General features: G+C 39.5%; 1 protein-coding gene across 2 annotated transcripts; it reads right to left on the reverse strand.

Annotated features, from left to right (window-relative positions):
- Positions 1 to 224: 224 nt before the first annotated feature.
- On the reverse strand, positions 225 to 19,230 carry LOC128015583 (divergent protein kinase domain 1A). 2 transcript variants are annotated; one of them, XM_052599523.1, is made up of 6 exons: positions 19,107 to 19,230; positions 18,938 to 19,021; positions 3,221 to 3,355; positions 2,827 to 2,934; positions 2,424 to 2,600; positions 225 to 1,618 (listed from the first exon to the last, which is right to left on the reverse strand). In XM_052599523.1, the coding sequence occupies exons 2-6, from the start codon at positions 18,989 to 18,991 to the stop codon at positions 806 to 808; spliced, it is 1,287 nt and encodes a 428-aa protein (XP_052455483.1). In that variant the 5' UTR covers positions 18,992 to 19,021; positions 19,107 to 19,230; the 3' UTR covers positions 225 to 805. The 2 variants fall into 2 exon arrangements, with proteins under 2 accessions (XP_052455483.1, XP_052455484.1); XM_052599524.1 differs by lacking the exon at positions 19,107 to 19,230 and having other exon boundaries at positions 18,938 to 19,100.
- Positions 19,231 to 19,543: the final 313 nt, after the last annotated feature.

Consider the following 19,543-nt stretch of genomic DNA (forward strand, 5'->3'; position numbering starts at 1 on the left):
GTTTGTACAGTCAAAGGTAGACACTGCTATTTTTTTGAACACACCCCTTTCAACTAATTGCCCAATTGCACAGCCTTAAGAGCGTGCATATCATGAATGCTGGGTCTTGTTTGTTTTCTGACAATCTACTGAACCTACTGGTAACTTGTTTGCCACGTAGCAATAAAAAATATACTAAAAACCTTGATTATTCTGGTTAGTCACATTGTACTGCTATTATTTTGAACAATACTGTATATGCATACATATATTTAAAGTAAAAGCCAGAATTAAAATCTGGACTGTCAGTAAAATAGAATAATGTTGTATTTTCTGACCATTCTTTAGAAGTCATCATAGAAAATTTTAATCAAATAAAAATAAATTAAGCCTATTTCTCAAGTTATCTTAGACTGTCCTTAAAAATAGATTTAGTAAAAATCTGTTTTATTCTGTCAAATCGGGGATCCTCGTCTCCGTTTGAAAACCTCTGGACTAGACACAATTTGATTGTCTCAGTTCTCTGAAAAATAACCTGCATGAAGAATTAAAAATTTGGCATTTTCTCTTGGCATTGGAGGACATGCATTAGCAGAGGCAGTATCTCTGCAGCCTAAGCTTTTATCATTTGGGATTGAGTCAAGACTGGGTAATGTTACACAACAAAGTGCCACGAAGGCTATATGATGGTACTTTGCAAATTCAGGCCAAAAATAAAAGTATGCAACAATTTTTTTTTGCATTGGAGTCTTCCAATATCAATCATTCCCAGTCTCTTGTTCATCTTTTGTTCGGTTCATAAAAACAGTAACAGTTCTAAGCATCATTACGAGTCCTTTGTATGTGATATCTTCTTCCAAAGCAGAGTTTTGAGGTTGTTGAGAATCAAGGAATGTTCCATTTCCATCTGTTCGCTGGCGCCTTTGAGAGCGATGCAGGCGTACAGCTGTTTCTCCAGTTCGTCTTTAATATCTGATGGTGCACCATGCAGAAGATAGTCCTTCAGTGTGCTACATACTTTAGCCAGATTGGGCTGTGTGACCTCCGTAGTGCAGCGGTGTTTAGTGAGATCACAGGAAGTGAGGCAGTCCCGGCCATACATACAGTCACTGTCCTCTTCGCACCGCCTTTCACGCATCACTTCCTGAAAAGCAGCCTCGGGGACAATACGCCTTGCATCTATCACCTTTATATCATGGCGCTCTGTGTACCCAAACCCCGCAGCACTTACATCACACATAAGAAAACTACCAAATGTGCCGTGGAAGACGTCCTCAACGAGCTCAAACAGGCCGATGCCAATCTTAGCCTTGCGGGGCCAGGAGGGGGCGGCCCACTGGTCGATGCTCCGTCGCAGGCCGGATGGAATCCACAGCTCTACCATCCACGGAAGACTGACGCCATAGAGTGGTACATAAGGCACCTTTTCCATCACATACAAGTCCCCACAGAAGCCCAGCAGTCTGGGAGTGTGCTCTCGGTCCTGTAGCACGATGGACAGAAGGAATTCATTCAGCTGCAGTAAAGCCCAAGCTGAATGTGCTTCGGACAGCGAGATCTGGCCATCCTTGCTGCTGTCTGCAACTCCAAGCACAAGGTTCACCAAATCTGCTAAATTGGCTTGGTCTCCTACTTTAGCCTGCAAGGGGGGAAAGAGGCATTGTTAGGAGTTAATAACAGATGTCTGGAAGAGATTCAGTTCGTCTCTGTCTGTATATAGAAGGTCTTCCAGGCTGTCAAAATATCTTTCTTCATGCCAAATTCGTGGAGAATAAGTAATGGACATTTTACATAAATTTATTATTTAAAATGGGTTAAAGGTGTAAACAAATGATTTTCAATAGCTTCAGACCTTAGGTCGTCAGTGCATATACATTATTGCAGAGGTTTCGATTTTCGAGGTTTTCCTTTATTCAAATTTTAAATAATTATATTTATACAACTAATGATATTATATTTTAGATCATTATTATTTATAACGTTCAATCAAATGCTTACTAGTTCAAAATGAGAAAAAGTACAAATAAATAGATGATTTGATACCTTTTTTTAATAGAATACATTTGCACGATCATAAGGTCCATAAAAATTTGTGATTATGCTTAATCATTCCTGCAGCCTAGATTATTTCAATTACAGACAGAGTTAGAACTAAACCTGTTAGGAGCTGGGCTGAGCATGCTTTATTTACATGTTTTTAAAGGGGACATCGAATGCAAAATTCACTTTTACATGGTGTTTGCATATAAATATGTCTTAGCAGTGTGGGAGTATTTTTCTTCAAGTCTCAATTATGAAGCTGTTTTGATTTTCTGAGGAAATTTTAGAAAAATGTTCATCTGGTGTCCCTTTTAAAAGTATATCATGTTAAAGCAATGCAAATGGATAGATAAAATATATGATTACATTAATATTGTATTTCAATATAGCATGGGATTTGGCACCTTTAGATGGCTGAAGACCATCTCTTTGAACTTCTCCATGGATGTCCCTTTGGTTGGCCTGTTAAAGGAGGCGGATTCTTTTGGGGGCTCCAGTTCTTTACCCAGATCATAATGAGGGTCCTCCTCCATCTGGCACTTTATGATTCCTTCCATATCCCCCCAACTGCCATAATATACCTAGACAAAGAAGGTGGTAAGTGTAACAGCATGCAGTTACACCAAAACAATACTCAACTACAAGAAAGAGAGGGTGGGTGGATTTTATTCATCCTTATTCTCTTGATACTGTGCATGCAAATAAATATAGACCCAGATAACCAAAAGCATGTTTCAGTAGATAACAGCTTAATCAGATTAGAAGACTTCTAGTGTTAAGGAGCACCTAGAGTCTGTTGTGTCTGACCTGATTGCTGGGTTTGGCAGAGAGACACTTTCCCAAGTAAATAGTCTCCTTCTCGCACAAGCTGTTGCATGCTGACCCATCGATCACCCCCTTCTGGAATTTACTGCACTGGAAATACATGGAGAAACACATACGTCAGAGCCTATACTGTATTATTCATTTTATTCCATGATACAGTACTCCCCAAAGATTGTGTGATCCATTTCTATAGTCAGTGTCTCTTATGTAGTCACTCTCCACTAGATGGCTCTCTTTAGAAAATAATCTTCGCAAAAAAAACATAACAGCTGTAGAGGTGCACCAAGTGATTTTCCACAGTATTGAATCAGAATCAAAATGTTGTGCCATGTTGTTCAGCAAATACTTCAACTCTAGCTAAGAACTGAAAACTCACAATAGAGTTCTTGCACTCATGTCCACGGCACAGCTCTGTGTATGAAGAGTATTCCACATACACCACCCAGCTTCCCACGAAAACAGCCAACCAGGAAAAAAACAGGTACTTCATGTGTAGGTAGGAGAACCGGGCCTGTGCACAAACAGATAAACAATGTAACCATGCAAAAAACACTTTCCTTTCACAAAATATCTCCAAATGTTAACTGAAAACATTAAAAAAGGGGTTTGTCGATATTCAGATAGCAATCATTCCTCATTCTAAAACAATTTTTAATAGATGCTACATTTGCTGAACACTTTGACTGTTACAGACGATGCAGTCAAGGCAGTTTTGAAGGTGCTTGTGTGCTGATGTGCACTGATTATGAGCCGATACAGTTCACTCGAGGTTCTTCTGCAATGGTGGTAATAAAGGAGGACTTCTAAAAACAAGATGAAAAGAACATACTGTAGCTCAGAGAAAAGATGTTTCACAAATCTAGGTTTAAGTTCCACATTCGGTGCAGTTTCTGTAATAAAGACTGCACGGAAAATTACATTTAATAATCATGGCTTTCTAGTTTTCTACAATTAAGGACAATGCTAAAATGTATTTATAACATGAGCGAACAATATAATTTAATTCGTTTAACCTATGAGGGATTAAACCCAGGAAAATCCTATCATCTTTTATTTATGTGTGACCTTTTAAAGCTCAGAACAGTGGGGAACTATCATCTTGACAGCTACACGGGATGTGTGATCCACTATAAATAGCCCTCTCACTTCAAAGACTGTGGGCACTTTATGAAATATCATTTTCACCTAATTTCTAGCAACAATAGAGGTCAGTTTGATCTCTAACTTAAGATGCAACAAGATTTTTAAATTTTTTTTAAATCCCGACCATTTCCCAGATGCATGCTTCTCCGACAGCGTGCTTGGGTCTTATCGGGTGACTTTTCTTATTTCCCACAGGCATAATTTCCATGGGACATGAGAAACAGAAGCGTCCAATGCACGTTACGGCTTCATCTTCAAAATCATTGTTAATGTTTGAGAGCTGGAGTCATTGCTCGCCTGAAACTACAAGCAAACATTTGAGTGAACGGGGTAGCACACAGCCAGCTAATTTCAGCACCATCGTGGCTCTCCCTGGACTGACATTTCTTTATCTGCAAAATCTGAGCTGACAGAAGCTTTCCTCTGGCATGAGGAGGAGGAATGTTTCATGTAGCTGAGCGTGATGGCCTGCAGTAGCTCCCTGAAAAACAGTGTAGACCTGGTGTCTAGTGTTTTGTATTTTAGGAGGCACTTTGTGTGAATCCTGAAGTTGTTTGCCGAGTGCTTTGCCACATGTATAGAGAGTTTGTTTAAGTTGATCTTCATGCAAACACATTCACCCAGAACAGCAGGAGCAAAAACCAACAGGAAGAAGATTCCAGTATGGTAACATAACATGAAGAACAACATCTCCGCTAACAAAACTAATCTATAAAAAAAATAGTACCATAATAATAGTGTGTTGTTTTTGACATTGTACCAAATTGGAGTACCATTTAGATACCAGTGTGACAGTTCAATGCCCAAATTGAAGCCAAGCAGTGAAGGAGGTCAAATATAATGTAAAGGTGATAATATCTGACTCTTATTTGGATTGATCTGGAAAGCACACATCCGAACCAAACCTCAGAGGAACAGTTTGCCGAACTTCGCTTGGCTCAGTGCAAACAGCTATACAGCCTGCAAAATTTATAAGAAATGCTAAATTATTAATCACAGCGATTGCAGCCATGCATCTCTGTATCAGTGTAGCTAGTGCTTAAATGCTGTGTGTATGATAGTCCTGACCTGCACAATAAAATCATGAAATGGAGTAGGGTCACATGATTGCATGGGTATGAACATACCGAATTAGTTTTTAGGTTCAGTCCCAAGCACAGATGTTCTCACATTTTAAAACTTATTTATTCTGTACTTGAGTGTGAATGAGGTCAACATTGCTAATAGTATTTGCTCACTTCTTTAAAAATCACTGAATATCACTATACAGTTGGACAATGGTATTTTGTCATTTAATCCAGTGTAAACACTGAATTGTGGATTTGTAGTGGACCGATAAATCATCATTTCAAACTGGTCAAAAATTGCATTAGCCGATAACATGGATCATGCAGCAAGACAACAACCTCAAGCACACAAGTTGTTCTACCAAAGAATGGTTAAAGAAGAACAAAATTAATGTTTTGGAATTGCAGATAATATTGTCTAAATTAAGTATTAATTCTAAATAAATTTGCTATCATTAAACTTAAAATACTATAAACTTATAAAATACTATATACAGTACATAGTACATTTATCTGTACATGATATAGAGGGAGAGATTGTAGTGATTGCATATAATAAAGGCACGCAGTTAATCATAATATTTTGTTGTTATGCTTCCATTTGCCCTGGAACCTTTAATTGCTCTAGAGTGAATAATCTCATATCATATCTATAATAGTTGCCAATTATGCATACTACAAGAGATTAGCTGACAAATAACAGAACTGATGGAGCCTCTTCTCTCTCTTAATGATGATGAGACATGAGTTGGACAGTGATGGACTTTCTTCTTTTCCAGTCTGTTTTTCTTATGGCACGGATTCAGCTCTTCCTGCAATGACGTTTTATCTCAGAGAACATCCACATTTTCTAACTGACAGAAAGCCTCTTTTAATCAGCCTCCTATTTCACGGTACAAGCCTGAGTAAGATTGAATCTGTATTTTATTTTGATAAAGCAAATCCAGTTATTATCAGAGCCTGGAGATGTACAAACTCCAATATCCTCCCCTGAGCTGATCTAAACCAATAACCAAAATGCCAATAATGTAAAGTAGATTGATTTCAAGTCCCAACTGGTTGGACTACAACTTAATCTCAGAACTGCCCCTTTAGCTTCCAATGTAATATTTGTTCAGGTCCAGAAAGCCTGGTGTGGCCACAGTCACTAGAACTGAGATGATACAAGTGTTTTTTCCGGCACATTTTGAAATGAGGTTCTTAGACACTCTATCATTGGTCTCATCTGATTGTATAATTTAATCTGATCTCTCTCTCTCTCACACACACACACACACACACACACACTGTCTCTTTCTTCGGAGGCTCCCCTAATGACAGGCCATCACTCCCTCTTTGCTACAGGCACTCAGTGAGATGCAATTCTGCCATTCCCATCTGAGAATCCATCTTACGCTCCTCTTTAAATCTCATGCCCTTCAGGGTCTCAACCCCCCCCACCATCTTAAACTCACTGCCTCACTAAGCCAGGATGACAGGCGTTGGAGAGTTGTGGCAGGCCAGTGTCCTGTACATCCTTTCATACCTCTTAGGGCCCAGACGAGCTGTCGCCATGGCCACGGGCTGACAGAAAGCTCCGTTTTGTAAAGCAGCGTGTCTCTGAGCCCAAAGTCAAGGTTTGGGAGAAGAGGTTCATTCATCAAACCTAAATCAGTTTTCTGCTTTCACAGTCTCTTATCACCCATACTTCTTATTGGTTGATGTCTGTCGGCTTAATGATTTAAAACTTTACCATTCTGATACCTAAACCGTATCTGGTGCTGTTTGTCTTTTGTCTTAATGGTCACCATGACTTCCTACTGATATTTTACAGATTAATCTGTAGCTATACAGAGACCAGCAACCAGCACACTACAAATATTTATATATATATATATATATATATATATATATATATTTTTTTTTTTTTTTTTATCTTTTTAAATCTTTTTTTTTTTTTTTTTTAAGTATTTATTTCTATATGTAAAGTACCATTCAAACTTGGCTGATACAATGTTTTAATGATTTTGAAAGAAGTCCTTTATGCTCAAGGCTGCTTATGAAAAGACACCCCCACAAAAAAGAAAAGAAAAATTTTATATTGTGAAATAGTATTCCAGCTATTTTCTACTTGAATGTGCTTTGAAATAATTAGTTTCTGTGATGGCAAAGCTAAATCTCCAGCAGGAATTACTCCAGAGTGTATTGTCACATGATCTCGCTGATTTGGTGCTCAAGAAACAGTTGAAACTGTGATGATGTTTTTCAGGATTCTGTTGCTGAATAGAAAGTTCAAAATATCTCCATTGATTTCAAACAGAAATCTTTTGTAACAATGTTTTTGTATAGTTTGTCAGAATGCTCATTTTTGTAGGCAGCGTTTCCCTGAGCCCAAAGTCAAGGTTTACTGTCACCTTTGATCAATTGAATTCTTGCTACATAAAAGTGTTACTTTAAAATACACACACACACACACACACACACACATACATACATACATACATACACACACACACACACATATATGTATTTATATATTATATATACACACACACACACTAGAAAATTTTGTATAAATATTTTAAATTAAATTATAATACAATATCTCCATCCCTTTATCATTGATTGGAGTATATAAATGAATAGCACATAATAAATAGTGATCAATATTTCTCAAGGCTTGAACATCAGTTCATTATTAACAAATAAAAAATTCTGTTACAAGCAGAAGAAAGAAATGTATGCAGGTTTAGAACAGCTTGAGGGTGATTAAATGATTTCTGGCTGAACTAACCCTTTAAGAATTAGTCATTAATAACAGCAAGTCACACCACTCCATGGTAGTCCCCCAATTTCATTTTTCATATAACAAAATTCAGCCTCAAAAGGCACCATTTCCTCAGAATGTCCCCTTTCTCTCCAGGATGATTCACAAAGCTCTGCTGCAGCTGCTTGCAATTAGGTTAATGTCTCCAGTTAGCACTATGCCTATTTCTATTTTTCTCATCATTGTTCACTGTTTTCACATATAACCGTAAACTGCAAATCACGTCTTGTATAATGAGAAAGAAGCTAAGAAAGCCGGACAAAGACTTTCCAAAGATAATAAGAGATGATCAAATCAGTCAGTCCACAAACATAATTAAAACAATTAATCTGATCAAGACTTATCCTCCAGGAATACACAGCCTCGTTGTTCCAGGAATACAGTCCTGTTGCTATGAAAAACACAGTAAACTGTACCCAATATCTCTGTACCCAATCTTCTTGTGTATCGAGCAGTAGCTCATATATCAAACTGAGGGAGTTTGACTTCAATAGCTTTATAGTTTGTCACTCTGGATGACAGGTCTTCCCCTTATGACAGGAAGTGTTTCCATGGTAGCACTTTAAAGAGCCACACAGATGGGAAATCAAAAATTACCTGTATTACAGTGTATGATGTAGCTGTCCATCAGTGTAAACAATGTGCAAATAACTAAACCAAAAAGTACACGATTTATAAAGTTATTGGCTTCTAAAGTAAGGAGTCGACTCTGAATCGCTGAAACGAGTCGTTATAGATTTCAAATCTTTTGCCCATCTCTATGTACGTCACTAGGAGCACTTTGCATAATAATCTCCGCCTACCATCATGGGAGAAACAAAACTCTGACCTGCCCCACCCACACACAGACGCTCTGGTTAGTGGTTGGTGTGAGAGCATCATGTCCAGGAGACAGTGTGTTTTTAATTGTAAAGGCAAGTTTGTTTTATTTTCACTGCCAAAGAATGAAGATCAGAAGAACCAATGGCTAACTGTTCAAGTTTTTTATTTTAATGTTTGCTTCGCGATGAGAGGAATAAGACATAATTCACTCCAAAAAGATGCTAACGCATTGTTTACCGTGAAGTTGTGTGCGGAACAACCAATCAAACCTGGCTATGTTAGTTGACCAATCAGAACACAGTATGCTACCGAAAGGTGGGGTTTAAGGAAACTGAATCTTTTGAACAGCTTCGCACGAACCGTTTGGGGATCTCTGAGAATTGAGGTAATTTTATAATGATATTTTGACAAAATGACAATGTTTTTTAACCTTGGATTTAAACCTATTGTACAAGACTTATAAACAGTGATAGGAAGCTTAGAATTTTCATCTTACTGGCTCTTTAAATGAAACCGAAAGCTCTCATCATTTAGTACACTGAGATCAAGCTGATCAGTGGACATGTGTCTATATGTGTCACACAGCATTTGGATGCTCTGCTGCTGTGAACTCACAGGAGATGTGACAGAGGCCGACCCCCACATCACTCTCTGCTCTCTGAAGAAGCCGAACTGAAGACTGCATGGAATATCAATCACAAGACAGAGGGAAATGTCCACATAAGGCTCTGCACAACATAAGCCTTTGGCTCAGCCTTTTATGGGGAAGTAGATAAGGCATATGCATAAATAGTTTTTGGAGTTTCTACAGACTTTATTATGCATGAGCTGAGGATGAGAGCCACATTTGTGCCAATGCATTTCATTAGAACTTTCATTTAATACTTGGGAAAGCTCTATCAGCTCTTCTAATAATTATGGGCTTTAGGAACATGGTTCTGTCTGTTGGCACTTTGACTGGCGTTCTGAGCTAAGAGTCTTAATTAGGTCGCTATTGATGATTAGCGGGTCATCATCACAGAAATGGGTCAATGGCGAGTGTCCACAATAAAAAAAGGAAAAATCTTTCCTAGAAATTGACTTTTTTGTATTTGTTTTGTTACAATTTAAAGACTTAACGTAATCTAACTTGAATACACCTTGGATAACATTTTAATACATAAATGTACACATCAGAAACTTTAAATATAATTTTCACAATAAAAAGCATTTTTACAAATGTGAAGAATTATAAATGAATAAACATCATTACATAGATTTGCTCCATATGACGTTTTAAGAGCTGAGCTAATTTTGCCATGTCATTAATAGATTGTATTATCTGGTATTTTAAAATAATAACCTTGTCACACAGTAATGAGGGTCTGCAGGCATTTTCCCTATCATATCATTTCCTGTTTTTTTGCACCACATGACTTGTTCACACCACTTATAGAATAAGCAGTTTTGCAAAAAAAAAAAAAAAAAAAAAAATATTAATTAACAGATTTCACCAAATTACAAGAAGTCAGGATAAAATTACAATTCACCATATCTATTTTCTAAATTCATATTATTGATCTTATTGTGAATTATTATATTTTTCATTTTAATATTGTTTTTTGACCTAATAATTTTTAATCAAAATATCAGTGTAAAATGATTTTTGACTTTTATCTGTCGACATATGCCAGATATCTCCAATCAGCTTTTAAACTCTATTTCTGATGGCACCTGTAACGCATTAAAACTTCATAATCATCGGGAAGAAGGAGGTGGGAACCGGCGGACAATCAAATAGAAACTTCAACAACAAAATAAACACAAAACAGAGTGACAGCCCCTCACGGACGGCTGTCGCACACAAATAAAAATCAAAACACAACTAAAACCCAGGCCTGGTCCTCTCTCTTCCGTCACTGTCGTCGCTCCTGTTTTATATCCTTCAGTCTCCTCCATGGGACTCGAGACCGGTGAGTGGTGCAGGTGTCGCTCATTTCCAATCACTCCACCGGCCTCGCTCCGTTCCCACGGCTCTCGGCCCCGCCCCACTCGTCACAGCACCCGTTCACTGAAGAGGATCCATTGGTGAGCAAGTGATGTAATGCTACATTTATATTCATTCATTCTTTTATTATCATCTTGCATCAGTGACAAACTGTTTTCCTGTTTGACACTATAAAGCTGCAATGACACAACCAGTATTGTATAAAGTGCTATACAAATAAAGGTGACTTCACTTGACTTGACGTAACAGATTCAGATCAAAAAAATTGTGCCATGGCATTAAGTGAAGTATAACAAACTAATCTAAGATTAATCTACGATCTAAAATATTTTGTCACAATACTAGGCCTACAAAACTTTTTTTTTCAGGGAAAATTTACTTACTTATAGTTGTCTCTGTATATTTAACTGGGATAGGGGATTATATTTTGAAATAAAAAAGAAATTACACACTTCAGCATTAAATGTACAACTGAACTCAAATGTCTAACCTTGCATTAGGTTAAGTCTGCACCTATGCACTCAAGCGTGCAGCGCACAGGTCTGTTTAAACCAGTAAGTAGTCCAATCGTTTGGTTCATTCAGACATGCTGTAATGCTCACTGCTAAAATGTATTGTATTCCAGATTGATCCTTCAGTAACTACTGTATCCCTGCTCCTTACATGACCTTTTCAGTCAATTTACAGAGTTATTTATTTCAACTCAGCTAATGTGGCATGTTCATCCTTAGGACCACATCGGCCATCACCAAAGGGAGAGGCGAAGAGAAGTAGGTAATGAGAAGTTATTGATTAAAGCTTTGTGTCTGCTTTTCATTAGTGGCTGAGGGAGTGAAGACCAGTGGCTGTGGAAAAGTTGGCCAGAAATAGTGGTATCCCAATGACCCTCAAAGGCATTCATCTAACGTTTTAATCAGAACTATGTGTGCCATACATAATAGGAATATAGAACATATAGATGTCTGTTGCTTTTAATCTTTAAACCCCTCAGTGGCTTGTGAGAGAATATAGGACGGAAGTAGCGGATCAAATAGGGGAGAATTTTTGCACTGATACTTGTTTTTATAGCTTGCTCTCTACTCATTCATAATTCATGATCATAAAGCGATTTCTTGCTGCCTTCTCTCTGATGCCCCCCTCCCCTTCAAACCAATGAATGAGAAAGACCAATAATAAAAAAAAAAGAGCAAGGAACAATGACAAAGACAGATAGAGAGTGAGAGAAAAGGGCTTCTGTCACGCATGACCTCAATAAAAAAAGGTTTTTAATGACCTGAACTGTAGAGAAAACATTTACAAGACTATTCTCTCTCTAAAGGAAGTATATGGCATGAAGAACAAGAAAAGGCTTCTCTGGTGCAATCTAAGTGTGATGGGGGACAGTGTTAGTTCCCGTTCTCCCTCTCTCTCTTCCTCTCTCTGTTTCTCTGCTCCCAAGCGGCAGCGTTCTGATGGAAGCAGACGTCACTCAGGCACTGCAGGTCTAATTTGACTCATCTGTGTGAGAACAACCAACAATCAGGCACCCCATCCCGTTTCTCTCAGTCCTGTTGCCCCATGGGACACATCCATCTACACACTGACTCAACACTGCAACTGTCCAAAATGTTTACATCAACTAACCACTGCATGGAGCTCAGGAAGGTTGTGATTCAGGGCGACTAAAACAGTCCAACACGGATTTACAAGAAAAAAAAAAAACATGTAAAAATTGATGATTAATGTGCAATGACGATCAGTTGCTCCTTGAGCAGTGATGTGTGACTCCAAGAGCAACAAATAATCTAGACATAGCATCATCTTATTCACTGTATCACAAGCTGTCATTTCAAAGCAGCTGCTCTTTTATGAGATAAAAAGCATTGCGTCACTAAATGTTTGTACTGTTTTTTTTTCTTCCAATTATTCGATCAATTGATATTGCATATTAAACTCATTTTAAATCCTAATAATGATCAAACTTATAATTTTCATGTATACAAGAAAACAAGACATTATTCATTTAAAAATGTAATCGTAAGCATTATTTTAGAAAAGATTTGACTGCTTTAGGTCATGTTTTCTATTGTATTATAGTCACATATAAAGAAAACAAAGTGCATATATATATATATATATATATATATATATATATATATATATATATATATATATATTGTCATGGACCAAACAGACCGGCCATGAGGAAAACAGAAGTTTCTTTAGAAAATGGGTTATTTTATTACACCCCAAAAAAATACTGAACAATAGAAACCAAAAAATTAACAACTAGGCCTATAAAAGAGGTCAACAAAATATAACTATACTCAAAACAGCATACAACAAAACAGAATATGAACTTAACAACCTCACCTAACAGAATGAGACACCAAGAACATATATAGTGGCTTGACCAAACCAATTTACACAAAAAGGGGAAAATTAAAAATGGGAGACAAGTACAAACAATCACAGAGCCAACAAACTAAACCCAAACCCCCCTCCAACATTGCAGCACATGGTATGGCTTAATTGGCAGGTCACAGGATATCACAGTCCTCCACCCTTGGCAAACCAGGTCTCCTACTGTATTTACTATAAGTTTCAGGCTGGCCCTAAGTTTCAGGCTGGCCCTATATATATATATATATATATATATATATATATATATTGTGACGAGTCAGCTGCCTCCTCCCTGATTGTCACCGGCACCCCGTCCTAAATCGCCGCCCTTCACCAGGCTCCCGACTGGAGTGGGTGTGTGAGAGGAGGGGCGCTGGACGAGTCAGGGCTGGCGGCGTGTGATGGGGCACACCTGAAGGAAGTGGAGCCTCATTACCGCCGCTGTTTAAAAGCCCAACGCGCCTCTCCTCAGGAGACCGGTCTCTTCCCCGTGCATGCACACTGGTGTCCTCGTGGGTCCAGGAAGGGTGCGTTGAGGGACTCCCGCGCCACCAAGACGTGAGCTGCCGGACCCGCGATCCGGAAGGGAACCGCACCCGTATACACGGCCGACGGGCCAGGATGCCGGGCCGTCCATCCCCTACCAGCGCCGCGGCCGACGAGAGAGATGTGGCCGCTAGATGAAGCCGCCGCCCCTCGCGCCCCGGACCTAGGAGGGGATCGCGTGCGGCCGCCGGACTCCGCCCCTTACCTGGACCCTTCCTCGATGAACACTGCCCGACCTACACAAACCCCGCAGCACAACGAGGACACCAGATTCCCTGTTATTTTGGACACTTTCCCCCTCTGGCCACTTTTATTCCCTTTGTTTTATGATTTCTGTTAATAAAAGCCTCTCCGAGGCCTGACGCCACGCCCACTGTGTCTGTCTTGTGCTCCTCCCGTGACACTGGTGGAGAATGCGGGCAGGCGGAGCCTAGACAGCGCAGTTGGGAAACGTCTGGTGACGTCACCCCCTCTCGCTTGCAAACGTTCGTGAGAACCCAGACTGGGACGGAGGAAAACTGGGGACAGCCTCCCAGCCACACAAGGGGTAAGTGACTTTTCCATTGTCATTTTACCCTGTGGTTGGTTGAGGCTGTCACTAAAACCCGGTTTCTCTGTCCCTGTTCTGGTGCGCTGCGAGAGGGAGGACCGCCCGGAGAGGAAGCCCCGCCCACTCCGACCGTTTGGAGCCTGGTTGAGGATGGTAGCACTCCCGTGTGGGTGGCGCCCTGGGGACGGGGATGTCGCTTGGGAGGGGGAATGTGACGAGTCAGCTGCCTCCTCCCTGATTGTCACCGGCACCCCGTCCTAAATCGCCGCCCTTCACCAGGCTCCCGACTGGAGTGGGTGTGTGAGAGGAGGGGCGCTGGACGAGTCAGGGCTGGCGGCGTGTGATGGGGCACACCTGAAGGAAGTGGAGCCTCATTACCGCCGCTGTTTAAAAGCCCAACGCGCCTCTCCTCAGGAGACCGGTCTCTTCCCCGTGCATGCACACTGGTGTCCTCGTGGGTCCAGGAAGGGTGCGTTGAGGGACTCCCGCGCCACCAAGACGTGAGCTGCCGGACCCGCGATCCGGAAGGGAACCGCACCCGTATACACGGCCGACGGGCCAGGATGCCGGGCCGTCCATCCCCTACCAGCGCCGCGGCCGACGAGAGAGATGTGGCCGCTAGATGAAGCCGCCGCCCCTCGCGCCCCGGACCTAGGAGGGGATCGCGTGCGGCCGCCGGACTCCGCCCCTTACCTGGACCCTTCCTCGATGAACACTGCCCGACCTACACAAACCCCGCAGCACAACGAGGACACCAGATTCCCTGTTATTTTGGACACTTTCCCCCTCTGGCCACTTTTATTCCCTTTGTTTTATGATTTCTGTTAATAAAAGCCTCTCCGAGGCCTGACGCCACGCCCACTGTGTCTGTCTTGTGCTCCTCCCGTGACTATATATATATATATATATATATATGTATTGAATGTTTATATATTTAAAAATATATATCATTTGAATATGAATAAATGCAATTAGATAAGTATTATTTCAAATTATTTGATCTTCAGAGAGAATCAGAGATTTGGTTTTCAGGTGATATTTTGCGAAATTCATCTAAAAATCTAAAAAAGAGTTTCGAAGTATATCTACATATGGCATACTGTTTAGAGATCATGTGCTCAGAGAATTTATTATAAAATAACATAGCTTCAGGACACAATAGTACTTGTTCAGGAGGCCAGTTTTTTTGTTGTTGTACATTTCTCTCAGTCAGAGGCATGATTCACATATTTCAGATACAGTGTCCCCACAAAGCAGCAGTGAGAAAAGCAGAGCATATTTTTTTATATAAAGGATCATTTTTGACACACCTATACTATAATGAACATATTTTTTAATGATTGTAATTTTTTTAATTGTGGGGGGAAGATAACAACAATTTCAGTGTGAAATACTGTCAAATTAAATATCATATTAAAGAAAAAAAATATGAATGATTAATGATCTTTAACACCCTAAAATCACTATAATAGTGTATTACGCACTCAAGCCATCTTCCTGCTGTTCTCATAACATATATTTGATATATTTAAATATAACGTCATTTAGCATGTGACACAGTACCTCTGGGCTGCACTGGGCACAAAGAGGGCCAGCCTGAAACTTATAGTAAATACAGTAGGAGACCTGGTTTATTATTCCCATGCACTGGAACAAAATGAGAATGTGAGAATGGTCCTCCGACTGTGACAGAACCCTAAACTGAAATGAGGACGTTTCTTGTTTATGAGAAAAATGGTCTCTCATACTAAGTAAAAAAAAAAAAATCCTGGACAGAAGGCTATCTACACAAGAAACATCTAGGTAGGACAACGGAGGGATTTAAACAGGAACAACGTAGGCACAAATCTAAGTAGGCACTCTGGAGGCCATGAAATTTTTAAGTTCTTTTGTGATGCACTAAAATCCTTTAAGGCTAGAAGCACTCTCTTATAAAATCTATGCATCCATGATCTTGTTTCATCAAGTGATGTATCTAGATGTAGCATTCCTCTGCTCATACCACACCATGATATCATAAGGTTTTGTCCAAAATCATTGAATGCTGTTGGGTAAAAGAGCAATGTATGGATTTTGGGTCATGATGATTCAGCCGAATAAGAAACATGGACATATCTTCAGGCATTTCTCTGGTGTGGCTTGATAAAACTCTCACCAAATCACTGCTTGCAATACATGGAACTGCAATGCAGCATATTTGGACTTGACGCACACCAAAACAAGCTGATATTTTGTCATGCAATTGTGTATGAAAAGTGTAATGAAACTGATCCAGGGTGACAAACTGAGTGAAGAAATGTATCATCCAGTGGTCAAGAACTCTACAATACACTGCAATGGGGTAACTGTGTCATTTTGTATAGGGCTGCTCATATACATCAACTATTTGTCCAACAGTTTGTCTGGACTTGTTGTGTGAAGGTGAATGTCCTCTTTTCCTCATGGCTGGGTGGTCACAGTTGTTTATTCCTCAACCTCATGACAGTATATCACACTTAAGCTGTTGTTATCTTCCCCCCACATTTTAGCTGGTTCTCACTGCTACTTTGTGTGGACGCTGTATCTGAAATATGTGAATCATGCCTCTGACTGAGAGAAATGTACAACAACAAAAAAACTGACCTCCTGAACAAAGACTATTGTGTCCTGAAGCATTTAGTCTCCATAACCTAGGAAGCTAATTCCTTCCATGTAATGTTTGAGAGCATTAAGCTATGTTATTTTATAATAAACACAAGATCTCTAAACAGTATGCCATATGTAGTTCATCCATTTAGAGAGGACAGTACAGATCAAGAGGCCAAAGGATCACAGCAGATGCTTTGGACATATTAACAGATTTATAATATAATATGGCTCCTACATTTTCTATCTGAAATCTGCAATCAGGGAGCAAAAGGATTTAAGAGAGAGGCTGCAATTTGAACAAGATTTGTATGTAAGTGGTAAAAAATGTATGTGAAGTCCTATTCATAGGAATTAGCCATTGCTTCAAACTAAAATAGTGTGCAAGGACCAGCGCAAACTTCAAAGCAGTGATTATCTGCCTCTGAGATGCTCAAGAAAAAGCACACATCTCAGATTCATGTTCACTGTCTTCATGATTCTTTCTTTTGAGCAAGCAAACAGCAGACAGTAAGCCAGACTCTGGGTGTGAGCACAGTCAGAGCCGAGGAAGTCTCAGTAAGCTGCTGAAAGCAGGCAGGATTACGCTCTTCAGAAAAAAAACTAAATGTTTAAAGGAGGGCTGCTGTCCTAGTCTGAGAATTATTTATTTATTTTATTTTACACAGACAACACAGTCACACACTGAATAATGCTGTAAAAATAGGGCACAATGTACTACATTTTATTATTATTATTATTATTATTTTTTACCTGTATTGTGAATTTTGCACTTCATTGCGTTGTGTTTTAGAGTTTATAGGAATGTCAGTAAAATTAATGGATAATGTCCCTTTTTTTGTCATTTTTATTTCCACAGTGTAGAACAGCTGAGTGAATTATGAGCTATAGTCACACAGTGAACAGGGAGGAAACCAAAGATTGAGAAAGGAACAAATAAATAAATACATGGATGGATGGATGGATGGGTGAGTAGATAGATAGGTGTGTGTGAGTGTGTGTGTGTGTGCTGTGAATGCAAGAACCAAATAAGTTTGTATTCAGTTTGTTTTGATTATTAGTGTAGGTCCTGCTCATATTTCAAACCTATATGGTTTAAAAGCCTTAATACTTTGCTGCCAATAAATTATACAAATATTAAATAAATATTCAATAAAATTGAAAATATATTTACATGCACACACATACACAAGTTGGTTCTTATGATTATGTGAATATGATTTTATAACATTTCACAAGTACTGGTAAAAAAAATGTGTATAGTGCTTTCTGCTCACCTTAAAAAAATGAAGGTGTTGTGGTTTTGTCAGTCCTCAAACTTTCCACATTAAGGGTGGAAATAATAAAGCTCTGAATATCACATCAATTCTGTAATAACATCAGTCTGCATTTTCACTACTGTTACAGTATTGTGTATTCATGCATTTTTAATTAGCCTATTCGTTTAATATTTCATTTGAATATTTCACTGAATGTGACATAAGATAATTAGCAAACACTTCGCAGAAGCCTAAGACTTGCACAAGTAGGCTAAAAGTCTGTGGCGGTGCAACTAGGTTTATTATTCTATATCTAGTTAAACACAAGTGAGCTGGATTGACGTTGTTCAGTATTAATAGAAGTGTAAAATTAGGTCGTCGATCTTTGACGCACATGAACACAGCGCCCCAGTGAGTTTGGGAATTCATGGTTTATATTTTGCATTTCATTCTTGACAGGTAGGGGAAATATTTTCAGCAGGACTATAAAAATGTTTTACAGCAGTGCGGGTTGCTACAGCAACGACTGACCGACGATGGATAAAACGCAGCAACATCAGCTTCATCCATCACAGCCATGAAACCCACAGGAGAAAAGCAACGGATACAGTTGCGAAAGGTGGCATGTCAGTATTTTTAGGAAGATATTAATTTGAGGCTCATGCATGGGTCGAAAAAAATGGTTGAAAAGAGCAAAAATGCATTCAGTCGTTTTAAAGCTAGTAACATGGAGTGAAGCTTTAGGAAGAGATGAACCCTTCAGAAACTTCCGAGTCCAAACGGGATGACAGCGTCCCCATTCAAATCTCACACACAAACGATTACGACAACACAGATGCCTATTAAAGCGAAACACTAGGCACGATTTATCAAGAAGTTGCATGCGATGCTTATTTCGCGTCTTACCTGGATATAAACGGGTCGCTTCAGCCAGATCCACGGAATCAGCCCCCGTGCCATGATTGAAACACCACATTTCACAGCACTAACCTACCACAAATACATCATGAGTGCACGGTGAAATCCATTTCTATAATGACAAAACACAAACTACCCAGCGACCAATCTCCTTTACCAAGCCAAGGAGTAAGAGGATGATGAAGAGCACGCGAGGCTCCTCAGGCTTCGCACCTCACGCGCGATGAACAACATCTGCGCTCGCGTTCACCAGCACGAGAGTCCACGCGATCTGCTCGAACATTTTATGACTATGTGATAAAGTCTGAGGAAGTTTGTGCACGTTTATGCTGCTTTAGTGATATAGTGACGCTTGACCAAAAAAAATAAAAATAATTAAAATTAATGAGAGTGGTCACCACAGTTTTTCTCCAATTAAGGTCAGGTCGGCGTCTCAAACTCTGATGCACAAAAATCTCGCCTTTTTAATCATTTAACAATGAATAAACACGAACTGAAATAACACTTAAAAGACTACGAGAAATATAATGTATTAGGGTTTGCACTAGTTTATCACACACTATTAAATAACCAAATCATCCTAGTGTAAAATAC

The sequence above is a fragment of the Carassius gibelio genome, chromosome A6, assembly GCF_023724105.1.
Source record: "Carassius gibelio isolate Cgi1373 ecotype wild population from Czech Republic chromosome A6, carGib1.2-hapl.c, whole genome shotgun sequence".
Classification (NCBI taxonomy): Eukaryota; Metazoa; Chordata; class Actinopteri; order Cypriniformes; family Cyprinidae; genus Carassius; species Carassius gibelio.